At 44.2% G+C, this 14,795-nt stretch overlaps 1 protein-coding gene across 3 annotated transcripts in view; it reads left to right on the top strand.

Annotated features, from left to right (window-relative positions):
- LOC126355137 (UNC93-like protein) overlaps positions 1 to 4,604 on the top strand; it is a 980,883-nt gene extending 976,279 nt beyond the window's left edge. For all 3 annotated transcript variants that reach the window (XM_050005321.1, XM_050005319.1, XM_050005320.1), the window contains one exon: positions 4,072 to 4,604. In XM_050005321.1, the coding sequence (XP_049861278.1) occupies positions 4,072 to 4,325 (254 nt within the window). In that variant the 3' untranslated portion in view covers positions 4,326 to 4,604. The remainder of the gene's footprint in view (positions 1 to 4,071) is intronic.
- Positions 4,605 to 14,795: the final 10,191 nt, after the last annotated feature.

Below are 14,795 nucleotides of genomic sequence, written 5' to 3'. Positions count from 1 at the left end.
ATGTAACGCAGTGTCCGACTTTGAACGTGGGTGGTAATCGATACATATCAGAGAATACAAATGAAGTTAGCAATGTGTAGAGTGGGTCTTCCAGATCGCAGAGGCAGTGATTGCAATCGCATGACGACCACAACTACTCGTACTTACCGAACGGACGTCACGTGGACCAACGTCACGTGGCGATCGACAGTCGGCTGTGTTGTTGCCGTCGATTTGCGTGTGAGGTGTATACGGAGACAAATCTACCACAAAGGCTTCAGCAACCAAAGGGCGACTTGTTTCAGAGTGCCTTCTCATTATTTTCGGCTAGTTACTACGAGGTTTGGAACTTAAATAGTATAATACAGTTCGTACAAAATAGATACGTGTTTCAAAGATTTACAGACCTTCAAAGTAGTCAAGAGCATTGTGTATAACCAGTCGCCAGCGATGTGGAGTCGCAGGATACTCTTAGCAGTGCCAGTTGAATTGACAGTTCGAGCGGCGCGGTGTATTGCCCGACGAATTTGTAGCAGTTCTGAAGCGGATGCCGTGAAGTGTTTCCTTCAGTTTATATATCGAGTTGAACTTACGAGGGCTTAAGACAGGGGAGTGCAGTAGGTGGCATAGCACTAAGCAGCCCCTTCAGTCAAACAAATCAGTAACATCTTGCACTGTACGAGCTTGAGCATTGTCCTGCACAATGATGGTTCAAATGGTTCTGAGCACTATGGGACTTAACATCTATGGTCAGCAGTCCCTTAGAATTTAGAACTACTTAAACCTAACTAACCTAAGGACATCACACAACACCCAGTCATCACGAGGCAGAGAAAATCCCTGACCCCGCCGGGAATCGAACCCGGGAACCCCGGCGTGGGAAGCGAGAACGCTAGCGCACGACCACGAGCTGCGGACGCAGAATGATGGTCAGGTCCTGCAGCAAGTGTCATCACTTCTGTCTCTATGCTGTTCATTTTTGGAACACAACCAACGACACTTCACGGCATTCGCTTCAGAACTGCTACAAATTCGTCGGGCAAAAGACCGCGCCGCTCGAACTGTCAACACAACTGGCACTACTAAGAGTATCCTGCGACTTCCACATCGCTGGCAACGGGCTATACACTACTTTAAAGGCTAGTAAAACTTTGAAACACGTATCCGTTTTGTTTCCACTATTAAAGTTCCAAGCATCGTACATAAACGCCAAATACAGGGTGATAATAAGTAAAGTTAAACCTTGAGAACACTGTAGAAATAACACCCCTAGTCGGAATGACGTTAAATTGCAACGGAACATTGTCGTAGAAGGGGAAAAACGTATGGCAGAAAGAAAAAAAAAAGTGTGAAAATTGATCAATAGATGGCGCTGTATGTGTCAGAATACGTAAATGAAATCAACTTTCATTCGCACGGCCCATTGAAGCTGGTATAAGCACGCCAGATGCACAACGTTTCCTCCTTTCGCGTGTGTGAAGTTCGCCACGACAGTCTCAAGACAGGATCGTGCTCTGCTTGTAAAGTTGCATTACAAAAATGATGACTGTGCACACGTCGCTCTGCAGAAGCTCCGGATACTGAAGTGTTTCAAAAAAAAGGCGTTGGTCCGATGACTGCCTGGGTGGGGAGACAATGATTCGGAAATTCGAAAAGACGGGTTCTTTTGGTGTGCAACCTGGTAGAGGGAGGAAATGAATTGATTCGACGTTAGTGGAAGCAGTGGCCACAGCAGTGCATGAGGAGACGAGTGGTGGTGTGCAAATGCTTAGTGCACGGGGAATTGAGCGAACGTTGGAGTTACCCTGAGCACGGTGCGTAAAATCCTACGAAACATAATTCTTTGCTATCCATTCAAAATTACCCATGTGCAAGAGTTACTTCCTGTTGATCTATCAGCAAGAGGGGCCTCAGCTTTAGAATTTCTTGCTCGCATGGAAGTGGACAATGATTGGCCGTGGAAGATTTTGCGGACACAGGAAGCCCACTTCCATCTGAGAAGACATGTCAGTACACAGAATTGTCGAATATGGGCAAATCGACACACATATCAACCAGTACCACTTCATCCTGAAAAGGTCACTGTGTGGTGTGGGTTTTTTATCAGAGGGCCATATTTTTTTTGAAGAGACACTGGTAGGCGCTATGAGTGTCTTCGGCGCAACCGCGTCATTGCAACCCTCCAACAGCGTGGATGTGTGGATGGGATCATTTTTATGCAAGATGAGCACCTCCGCAGATCGCAAATCAAATTAAGCAGCTGCTGAAGCGCCATTTAGAAAATGCTAGAATTATCAGCCTCCATTTCCTTACAGCCTGGACGTTCCGATCACCTGATCTTAATCCGTATGACTTCTGGTTGCGGGGCTATCTGAAAGATGTGCTCAGTGTTCAGATTGCAAATTTAGCTGCATTGAAGGCGCGCATTGCGCAACACATTCCAAACGTGACCCCGGAGACACTTCTATCAATTGTGGAACATGCTGTTTCTCGATTTCAACTTGTTGCAGAAAACGGTGGACAGCATATTGAACATGTTTTGAGCCAGTCACAAGGAAATTTATAATCCGATTTGATTTTGGTTCGTCCTTTTTATGCGGTTTTTGGCCTCAGAAAAATTAAAAACCAATTTTTCCCATCCGATGTGATATGACCTTGCCTTGGTGGATTTATGGATGTATATGGTGATTTTATACAATATACAGTTGATATAAGACAAGTGATTTTGTAGAATATAGATATGATATAAGACAAGCCTAAGCCTTAAAGTCCGTCTTTATCAACAAATTAAATAAGCTGAGTGTGAGGGTGAACGAGTCGTCAGGAACTCCAGGGTATGAATAAAGTGGGCAGCGTTGGACTAGATGTTAAATTGTCTGCTCTTCTTGTTTACGTTCACACATTGGTGAACTGATCCAGCCCCATTTGTACTTCAAATAGTTACAACAACCATGTTCAGTCCTTAACCTGTTGAAGCGGTACCAGAGGTTCCTCGGTAGGTCAAAACTTTTTGACCTCTTTGTGGGATCAATGCCAATGTTCAATGTTTTTATTGACCATTCATGCTTCCAGCTTTCATTTAGATCAAAAAATCCGCGATGAGTTGTCCTGCAGTAACACTTGCAGGTCTTTTTGATCGTAACCGTTGCTGTGGCGGACGACAGAATTCCTGGTGCAGTGGTAGAGAGGGTGATGCAGAGATTTTCTTGGCCTCCGCCAGTAAAGCTTGTTTCCGCCTTAAGTGAGGTGGAAGGATGTGACTCAATACATGTAACCTGTGGCATGGGGTTGATTTGATGGAACCAGTAATGCAGCGCATTGTGTGGTTCAGTTTTGAGTCTACCTTCTTCACATGTACACTTTCTGTGTTCATTTTTGTGTGATTCATTTGACATTTGTAGTCGACGACTATTAAATTATGATGCTTTCAGCGCTATCTATTGCCACATTTTGTAACTATTTATTTTTTTTCTGCCACAGGTTTTTCCCCTTCATCGATGGTATTCCGTTGCAATTTGATGTCATTCTCACCAATGGTGTTATTTCTACAGTGGTTTGAAAGTGTAACTTTAATTATAATCGCTCTGTATGTCCGTCCCCGGTAGCTGAATGGTGGCCGGCACGGTAACTCAGCGTGTTCGGTCAGAGGGTTATCTGACCTCTTTAATAAAAAAAACTGAGTTAATGGATCAATGACGAACGGAAACGGGTGTCATGCGACGTCCGCCCCTAGCAGATACAACGAACAAACACGAACAAAACGAGCTTAAAACAAAAAAAAGTAGTCAGCGCGACAGACTGTCAATCCTAAGTGCCCGGGTTCGATTCGCGGCTGGGCCGGGGATTTTCTCCGCTCGGGGACTGGGTGTTGTGTTGTCCTAATCATCATGATTTTTATCCCCATCGACGCGCAAGTCGCCAAAGGGCGTGAAATCGAATTACTTGCACCAGGCGAGCGGTCTACCCAAAGGGATGCATTCGTCACACGACATTGTTTTTATTATTTCCTAGACTGTCGGTGCCCACCGTATGTTTATTTTTCTGCAGTAGCGGTACCCATCCGCTCACCTGTTTCCTTCATTCTGTTGACAGCTCTGTGCGGCATCCTGTTCCCGGGCCAGGAGAAGGTGGCGTTCAGCAGCTTCCGGCTGTGGGAGTCTCTGGGCTACATCCTGGCGTACGGCTACAGCGCGTACCTGCGCACCGACGTCAAGCTGTTCGTGGTGCTGGGCCTGCTGCTGTGGGGCATGGCGGGCTACGTCGCCATCGAGGTCGGCCGCCACCGGCGCAAAGTGCGCGCGCGCCTCCGGGCTTCTCCTGGCGCCCTCACCCGGACCAAGCTGTGACGCAGCGCGCCCCGTGCTGGCAGGAGTAGCCACGTTGCTCCACTGTTAAAGTGATTTCCCTACGTGCACAACAAGTGTTCCCGATAAGGCTGACGGTGCACGTGGCAACACACTGTAGACCTAGCAGTAGTTAGAACACTGATCGGTGCTTTTGTTCGATAAAACTCCTCGTCTACTGTCATTTGTCAGTATTTATTTACAGTGCATTGATTGGAAATTACGTAATTCTCTAAATGAATAACTGGATGTTGCCAATAAAATACTTACTTCTTTTCGTAACAGATCGACATACTGTGCACTATCAGTAACTCACACATGATAAAATCAGTTGTGGTAACTTGATCATGATTTTATAATGTGAACCGTTCTCGCTTCCCACTCCCGGGTTCCCGGGTTCGATTCCTGGCGGGGTCAGGGATTTTCTCTGCCTCGTGATGACTGGGTGTTGTGTGATGTCCTTAGGTTAGTTAGGTTTAAGTAGTTCTAAGTTCTAGGGGAAGGATGACCACATATGTTAAGTCCCATAGTGCTCAGAGCCATTTGAACCATTTTTTAAAATGTGAACACAACGTCGTTTATAACGTTTAATTGCCCAAGGACCACTAAATATTATACCAGTATTTGAAATATATTTTTATTGTAGCACAAGCTGTCTTTAGTTATAGAATACCTTAATTTCATATTCTTGATAGCTAAAAGTGAAGGGACAAGAAGAAAAATGTAAGCCTGTTGTGGCCATTTACACGCAGAAACTTGGATAAGTGTCTTGTACGAATTAGGAAACATACACTACTGGCCATTATAACTGCTACACCACTACAGACGCGAAATTTAAGCGACAGGAAGAAGATGCTGTGATATGCAAATGATTAGCTTGTCAGAGCATTCACACAACCTTGGCGCCAGTGGCGACACCTACAACGGGCTGACATGAGGAACGTATCAAACCGATTTCTCATACACAAACAGCAATTGACCGGCGTTGGCCGTGAAACGTTGTTGTGATACCTCGTGTAAGGAAGAGAAATGCGTACCACCATGTTTCCGACATTGATAAAGGTCGGATTGTAGCCTATCGCGATTGCGGTTTATCGTATCGCGACATTGATGCTCACGTTGGTCGAGATCCAATGACTGTTGGCAGAGTATGGAATCGGTGGGTTCAGGAGGGTAATACGGAACGCCGTGCTGGATCCCAACGGCCTCGTATCACTAGCAGCCGAGATGACAGGCATCTTATCCGCGTGGCTATAACGGATCGTGCAGCCACGTCTCGATCGCTGAGTCAACAGATGGGGACGTTTGCAAGACAACAACCATCTGCACGAGCAGTTCGACAACGTTTGCAGCAACATGAACTATCAGCTCGGAGACCATGGCTGAGGTTAGCCTTGACGCTGCATCACAGACAGGAACGCCTGCGATGGTTTACTCAACGACGAACCTGGGCGCACGTCACGTTGTCGGATGAATCCAGGTTCTGTGTACAGCATCATGATGGTCGCATCCGTGTTTTGCGACATCGCCGTGAACGCACATTGAAAGCGTGTATTCGTCATCCCCCATATTGGCGTGTCACCCGGCGTGATGGCATGGGGTGCCATTGGTTACACGTCTTGGTCACCTCTCGTTCAGTTTGACGGCACTTTGAACAGTGGACGTTACATTTCAGATGTGTTACGACCCATGGCTCTACCCTTCATTCGATCCCTGGGGAATCAGCAGGATAATGCACGACCGTATTTTGAAGGTCGTGTACCTGCCTTTCTGGTTACAGAAAATGTTCGACTGCTGCCCTAGCCAGCACGTTCTCCAGATCTCCCACCAATTGAAAACGTCTGGTCAATGGTGGCCGAGCAACTGGCTCATCACATTACGCCAGTCACTACTCTCGATGAACTGTGGTATCGTGTTGAAGCTGCATGGGCAGTTGTACCTGTATACGCCATCCAAGCTCTGTTTCACTCAATGCCCAGGCGTATCAAGGCCGCTATTACGGCCAGAGGTGGTTGTTCTGGGTACTGATTTCTGAGGATCTATGCACCCGACTTGCGTGAAAATGTAATGACATGTCAGTTCTAGTATAATATATTTGTCCAATGAATACCCGTTCATCATCTGCATTTCTTCTTGGTATAGCAATTTTAATGGCCAGTAGTGTATTTCTTTAGATTGTCACGATCATTGCTATGATCTCTCTGAAAATACCTTTAAATCACTGGAATAAACTTGTAACATTCAGTCGACGTAATGTACAAATGAAAACACAGCGTACTGCAAACGCACCATGACGTGGTTGCCGTCGGCGCACTAATTGCTGCCCTTCCACTGCATATACTATGTACATAGCGACCATTCTTCAGCGGTAAACCTGTTCATACTGCTACGTGTATCACTGTCGACGTACAGCTAAGAGACTGGAAAAAGAAACACAAGGGAGAATCGAGCAGTACTGGATGCAAGCTTTAAGGGCAAAGAGTAAAGTAGCCATTAACTTTGTCAACAGCAAGTACCATTATAGAGTGAAACAAGTTTGTCTCCAAACAAGACACGCAGCGCGTACTCTCGACATTTACACTGTTGTGCAGATATTTTCAGAACGATGCAGATACAAAGGTAAATGGGATAGGAAAGCAAACGAATTGTTAGTACTTCTAACGATCAACCGGAGCCCGCGTGTCCCCTACGCTAAAGTACTCACAAAGTACCCCTGAACAAACACCGAAATTTTGTCGGTGAAATTCCGACTCACCCTTTGGGCTACATGCGTCAGCTTCATTGTTAGTCTTGAAGTCCATATGTCTGTAACAGAAGCCATGATATTTATGATGAGTTGGTATTTCCGAATATTAGGCCTATTCATATCTGCCGAAATACATAATCTCATAAAGCGGAGGTTGTAGGTTTAATTGCCACCGTCGTCATGAGTCTCGCTTTTAAAAGCAAACTGTGTGCTTTCTATGAAGATAAAGGATACCAGAGGTAGATTTAAAAAGAAGTACTAATAATCCAAAAACTCACTACTTCAAAATAACTTAGAGATGAACAAATTGTCGTAACCCGACGTGGGTCCCAACATACATACTGGGTGATCAAAAAATAAGTATAAATTTGAAAACTGAATAAATCACAGAATAATATAGAGAGAGAGGTACAAATTGACACACATGCTTGGAATGGCATGGGGTTTTATTAGAACAAAAAAAAATACAAAAGTTAAAAAAAAGTCCAACAGATGGCGCTTCATCATATCAGAATGACAATAATCAACATAACAAAGTAAAGCAAAAGCAAACATGATGTTCTTTACAGGAAATGCTCAATATGTCCACCATCATTCCTCAACAATAGCTGTAGTCGAGGAATAATGTTGTGAACAGCACTGTAAAGCATGTCCGGAGTTATGGTAAGGCAATGGCGTCGGATGTTGTCTTTCAGCATCACTAGAGATGTCGGTCAATCACGATGCACTTGCGACTTCAGGTAACCCGCAAAACCAATAATGCACGGACTGAGGTCTGGTGACCTGGGAGGCCAAGCATGACGAAAGTGGCGGCTGAGCACACGATCATCATTAAGAAACGCGCGCAAGAGATCTTTCACGCGTCTAGCTATATGAGGTGGAGCGCCTTCCTGCATAAACATCGTACGTTCCAGCAGGTGTTTATCAGCCAGGCTGGGGATGATGCGATTCTGTAACATATCGGCATACCTCTCACCCGTCACGTTAGCAGTTTTGCTGTCCAGAGCCATCTGTCGGATATTTTGTGAACTTTTTTTGGTTCTAATAAAACCCCATGTCGTTCCAAGCAGGTGTGTCAATTTTTACCTCTCTAGCTACATAATTCCGTGGTTTATTAAGTTTTCAAATTTATACTGACTTTTTGATCACCCGATACTTAGAAGGTTACGCGTAGAGCAGAGTAGACGTGGGATTTGAGTTTCTCCGTTTCTTGGTACACGAGCAACTGTTTACAGCAGCGAGACGGGATCAGGCTGAGATTTTTCAGGTCTGTTTGTTTGGATTCAGTACGGAAGGACTTACAGTTAAGCTAAGGAGATAGATACAGCGATGATAGGGAAATGAGACTCTGGGTTGGTTTATTGGTCTGCTTTTTGTAGCTTTTTTGCGAGTATGCAATGAACATGCAGAAGAGCACAGACGCCAGTCTGTAACTGCAGTAAACGTAAGATGTACATGAGGCTTACTACATTCTCCAGTCAATTACCAGATGAAATGGCTACCCCAGCCTATAATTTTTATTAAGATTCGGGTATACACAATAGCATCTGACAAGACAGACGAGTAACCATGAAAATACCAGATTCTAATGCTCTAATCGAACGCTTGGATGTAAGTACTCATCACAACGAAAGTGACGTACAGACATAGGTACGATAGAAACCAATAACCCTACTCCGGATATACTACAGCCACGTTTTCTCATGTCCTTAGTGTATAATCTCAATCGAGTGTAATGGTCACTTACACAGCATCTGTTGTATGCGGTTCCCCATTCGAGCCTGTTGTGTGAAGCTCTTCTGTGTCTGTAACTCTGCCTTATTTGACGTTCGGGGTGGCCTAAATACCGCATCTGCGTTTAGTTGGTTGCAGATTATACGTGACTGCGCCACTTTTTACCTCCAATTCGCAGTCAGTGAACTTGAAATCAATTGTTTCTTAATGCGTATGATCTCTTAACGAACAGACGCAAACAGGTTTTATTGTATGTCTCTACTTAGGTTACAAGGATTACTGCTATTATGAATTTCCATTTGGCTCACATTAACATGTGCTCTCTGTATTCAAAGCAAGGAAGCTGAAGCTCACTACACAAACTCACTTAGAAAGAGAGGAGCACAACTAAATTGGACATGAGGCGGTTTCACCACTCTTCTATTAATAAACTCTGATATAGAAATAATATTTACATTGTCTTGTTAACTGATGTGATTACTATATCAGTTATTTGCATGAAATAGACTGTTAGTGAAACAAGAAGGCTCTGAATCTATTATAGACTAATAAGCATCTAGTCTCTCAAGAAAACAAAAGTATCAAAATGATCACTACACTTCATAAGCACTTTCATTACGTTAATGAATTCAATATTGCCTCAACATGTAATGTGGGGACCCAGAAACTGTTCTAGCTGTTCATTTGGGTGAGACAAAATTCTTCTTGCAAGTCACAGTAAAGATATACATATGAACACAAATACATGAAAAAACCTATGAAGCTGATAATCATCATGCAAGCCCTTTACCTGTAATTAGAAGTAATCGCTTTTTATGATTACTATTTGATTCAGTTATTTCTAGTGCTGAAGTAATATTTTGATAATTATCAAAGTCAAATAAATCAATTAGTTCTTTTCTAAGCTTCCACTGTTTTGCAGTACTTTAACATATGCAGACCACGTGGGGTCTTGCAGAAACAAAACTAACTAAAAACTTCAGAAATGTACTACTCCACAAAAGTAAATGAGCACTATTAAAGCAGTAAGTACTCTGCAGTTCAATAACATGTTGTTGTTGTTGTGGTCTTCAGTCCTGAGACTGGTTTGATGGAGCCCTCCATGCTACCATATCCTGTGCAAGCTTCTTCATCTCCCAGTACTTACTACAACCCACATTCTGAATCTGCTTAGTGTATTCATCTCTTGGTCTCCCTCCACGCTGCCCTCCAGTGCTAAATTTGTGATCCCTTGATGCCTCAGAACATGTCCTACTAACTGGTCCCTTCTTTTTGTCAGGTTGTGCCACATACTCCTCTTCTCCTCAATTCTGTTCAATACTTCATCATTGGTTATGTGATCTACCCATGTAATCTTCAGCATTCTTCTGTAGCACCACATTTCGAAAGCTTCTATTCTCTTCTTGTTGAAACTATTTATCGACCATGTTTCACTTCCATACATGACCACACTCCATACAAATTCTTTCAGAAACGACTTCCTGACACTTAAATCTATACTCGATGTTAACAAATTTCTCTTCTTCAGAAACGCTTTCCTTCCCATTGCCAGTCTACATTTTATATCCTCTCTACTTCGACCATCATCAGTTGTTTTGCTCCCAAAATAGCAAAATTCCTTTACTACTTTAAGTGTCTCATTTCCAAATCTAATTAACTCAGCATCACCTGACTTAATTCGACTACATTCCATTATCCTCGTTTTGCTTTTGTTAATGTTCATCTTATATACTCCTTTCAAGACACTGTCCATTCCGTCCAAGTCCTTTGCTGTCTCTGATAGAATTACAATGTCATTGGCGAACCTCAAAGTTTTTATTTCTTCTCCATGGATTTTAATACCTACTCCGAATTTTTCTTTTGTTTCCTTTACTGCTTGCTCTATATACAGATTGAATAACATCGGGGAGAGGCTACAACCCTGTCTCACTCCCTTCCCAACCACTGCTTTCCTTTCAGGCCCCTCGACTCTTATAACCCTCATCTGGTTTCTGTACAAATTGTAAATAGCCGTTCGCTCTCTGTATTTTACCACTGCCACCTTCAGAATTTGAAAGAGAGTATTCCAGTCAACATTGTCAAAAGTTTTCTCTAAGTCTACAAATGCTAGAAATGTAGGTTTGCCTTTCCTTAATCTTTCTTCTAAGATAAGTCGTAAGGTCAGCATTGTCTCCCGTATTCCAATATTTCTACGGAATACAAACTGATCTTCACCGACGTCGGCTTCTACCAGTTTTGCCATTCGTCTGTAAAGAATTCCCGTTAGTATTTTGCAGCTATGACTTATTAAACTGATAGTTCGGTAATTTTCACATCTGTCAACACCTGCTTTCTTTGGGATTGAAATTATTATATTCCTCTTGTAGTCTGAGGGTATTTCGATTGTCTCATAGATCTTGCTCACCAGAGGGTAGAGTTGTGTCAGGACTGGCTCTCCCAAAGCCATCAGTAGTTCTACTGGAATGTTGTCTACTCCCGGGGCCTTGTTTCCACTCAGGTCTTTCAGTGCTCTGTCAAACTCTTCACGCATTATCGTATCTCCCATTTCATCTTCATCTACATCCTCTTCCATTTCCATAATTTTGTCCTCAAGTACATCGCCCTTGTATAGACCCTCTATATACTCCTTCCATCTTTCTGCCTTCCCTTCTTTGCTTAGAACTGAGTTTCCATCAGAGCTCTTCATATACAAGTGGTTCTCCTTTCTTCAAAGGTCTCTTTAATTTTCCTGTAGGCAGTATCTATCTTACCCCTAGTGAAATAAGCCTCTACTTCCTTACATTTGTCCTCTAGCCATCCCTGCTTAGCCATTTTGCTCTTGCCTTGAGACGCCTGTATTCCTTTTTGCCTGCTTCATTTACTTCATTTTTATATTTTCCTCTTTCGTCAATTAAGTTCAAAATTTCTTGTGTTACCCAAGGAGTTCTACTAGCCCTCGTCTTTTTACCTACTTGAGCCTCTGCTGCCTTCACTACTTCATCCCTCAGAGCTACCCATTCTTCTTCTACTGTATTTCTTTCTCCCATTCCTGTCAATTGTTCCCTTATGCTCTTCCTGAAACTCTGCACAACCTCTGGTTTAGTCAGTTTATCCAGGTCCCATCTCCTTAAATTACCAGCTTTTTGCAGTTTCTTCAGTTTTAATCTACAGTTCATCAACAATAGATTGTGGTCAGAGTCCACATCTGCCCCTGGAAATGTCTTACAATTTTAAAACCTTGTTCCTAAATATCTGTCTTACCATTATATAATCTATCTGATACCTTCTAGTATCTCCAGGATTCTTCCATGTATACAACCTTCTTTTATGATTCTTAAACGACTTCCTCTATCATTTCTTAGCCCCAATCCATATTTACCCACTATGTTTCCTTCTCTCCCTTTTCCTACTCTCGAATTCCAGTTACCCATGATTATTAAATTTTCGTCTCCCTTCACTACCTGAATAATTTCTTTTATTCCAATAACATATGACACACGAAGGAAATAATGACTAAGGAATGAATCAATATTACCAACACCAAGCTGGAAATAAAGTGATTATTATTTGCATCTGAAGCAAATTACTGGTCCATGCAAATAAATACACTCCTGGAAATGGAAAAAAGAACACATTGACACCGGTGTGTCAGACCCACCATACTTGCTCCGGACACTGCAAGAGGGCTGTACAAGCAATGATCACACGCACGGCACAGCGGACACACCAGGAACCGAGGTGTTGGCCGTCGAATGGCGCTAGCTGCGCAGCATTTGTGCACCGCCGCCGTCAGTGTCAGCCAGTTTACCGTGGCATACGGAGCTCCATCGCAGTCTTTAACACTGGTAGCATGCCGCGACAGCGTGGACGTGAACCGTATGTGCAGTTGACGGACTTTGAGCGAGGGCGTATAGTGAGCATGCGGGAGGCCGGGTGGACCTACCGCGGAATTGCTCAACACGTGGGGCGTGAGGTCTCCACAGTACATGGATGTTGTCGCCAGTGGTCGGCGGAAGGTGCACGTGCCCGTCGACCTGGGACCGGACCGCAGCGACGCACGGATGCACGCCAAGACCGTAGGATCCTACGCAGTGCCGTAGGGGACCGCACCGCCACTTCCCAGCAAATTAGGGACACTGTTTCTCCTGGGGTATCGGCGAGGACCATTCGCAACCGTCTCCATGAAGCTGGGCTACGGTTCCGCACACCGTTAGGCCATCTTCCGCTCACGCCCCAACATCGTGCAGCCCGCCTCCAGTGGTGTCGCGACAGGCGTGAATGGAGGGACGAATGGAGACGTGTCGTCTTCAGCGACGAGAGTCGCTTCTGCCTTGGTGCCAATGATGGTCGTATGCGTGTTTGGCGCCGTGCAGGTGAGCGCCACAATCAGGACTGCATACGACCGAGGCACACAGGGCCAACACCCGGCATCATGGTGTGGGGAGCGATCTCCTACACTGGCCGTACACCTCTGGTGATCGTCGAGGGGACACTGAATAGTGCACGGTACATCCAAACCGTCATCGAACCCATCGTTCTACCATTCCTAGACCGGCAAGGGAACTTGATGTTCCAACAGGACAATGCACGTCCGCATGTATCCCGTGCCACCCAACGTGCTTTAGAAGGTGTAAGTCAACTACCCTGGCCAGCAAGATCTCCGGATCTGTCCCCCATTGAGCATGTTTGGGACTGGATGAAGCGTCGTCTGACGCGGTCTGCACGTCCAGCACGAACACTGGTCCAACTGAGGCGCCAGGTGGAAATGGCATGGCAAGCCGTTCCACAGGACTACATCCAGCATCTCTACGATCGTCTCCATGGGAGAATAGCAGCCTGCATTGGTGCGAAAGGTGGATATACACTGTACTAGTGGCGACATTGTGCATGCTCTGTTGCCTGTGTCTATGTGCCTGTGGTTCTGTCAGTGTGATCATGTGATGTATCTGACCCCAGGAATGTGTCAATAAAGTTTCCCCTTCCTGGGACAATGAATTCACGGTGTTCTTATTTCAATTTCCAGGAGTGTACAATACTAAAGTTCTACTTGAGCTGATGGTGGTGGCCATGGCGATCTTCTGTGGCTACAGTAAAGACGACAAAATAAAGGTGGCAAACGTAATCATGTCTCTTAATGTACAAGGGCTCTGAAACTTATCGTCTTGTCGCCCGATTTGTACCATACAGAGCCAACTAGTCAATGTCATGAATTGCTACCCGGGAAACTTCAACATCCGAGGCATGATTACTTAGTCTTGTTGGTTTCCTTGCCTTCTTAAGCACTTGAGATGTAAACAGTTTGCATCCACAAAGATACCTTGCTATTCTACCGTAAAATCCTCCTTTTCTCTTTCCTCTTATTGTGTTTCCTAGAGGAAGGACTTCCCTCCAGCTTTTACATAATCACAAACATACGTGCCCTGTGCATGAACCTGATCTACAAATACTATTTTAATATACTAGCATTTTAACAGACATCGTTTTTTAATTTGGATAGATAACGTGACAGAAAATATGACTAAACATTTACATAGCGGTTGAGCCAAAGAACATAGTAATAAAGATGTCACATTGAGCACAAGAAAGTAAAGAAGTTTTTAGAAATAGGTGAGTATTACAATGTGTTGAATTAGTTCTCTTAAATCCTCCAGTGTTAGCGGTTTTGTGTCGTATGCTATGCCGCGTCGGGCCGTCCATATTTAGGTTTCCCGTGATTTCCCTAAAATGCTCCAGGCAAATGTCTGGATGGTTTCTTTGAAACGGCACGATCCGAGTTTGTGCTCCATCTCTAATGACGTCGACGGAACGTTCAACCCAATATTCTTTGCAATGTGAGGCATAAATTTCTGAGTCCACAAAATTCTTTCAACACAGTCTCAGCTGGACCCAGTCTCACATTAACATTGCCCTAGAGAGTTCCTGGTGATTCTCGTGAAGATGTGTAGTGTGTCATGAGGTACAAATCGAAGATAGGAATCCATGTTTGAGAAACTTCATCCTACTGCACTACAGAT

Source organism: Schistocerca gregaria, chromosome 3 (assembly GCF_023897955.1).
Source record: "Schistocerca gregaria isolate iqSchGreg1 chromosome 3, iqSchGreg1.2, whole genome shotgun sequence".
In the NCBI taxonomy this organism is placed as follows: domain Eukaryota; kingdom Metazoa; phylum Arthropoda; class Insecta; order Orthoptera; family Acrididae; genus Schistocerca; species Schistocerca gregaria.
This window is presented reverse-complemented; position numbering and strand designations above follow the sequence as displayed.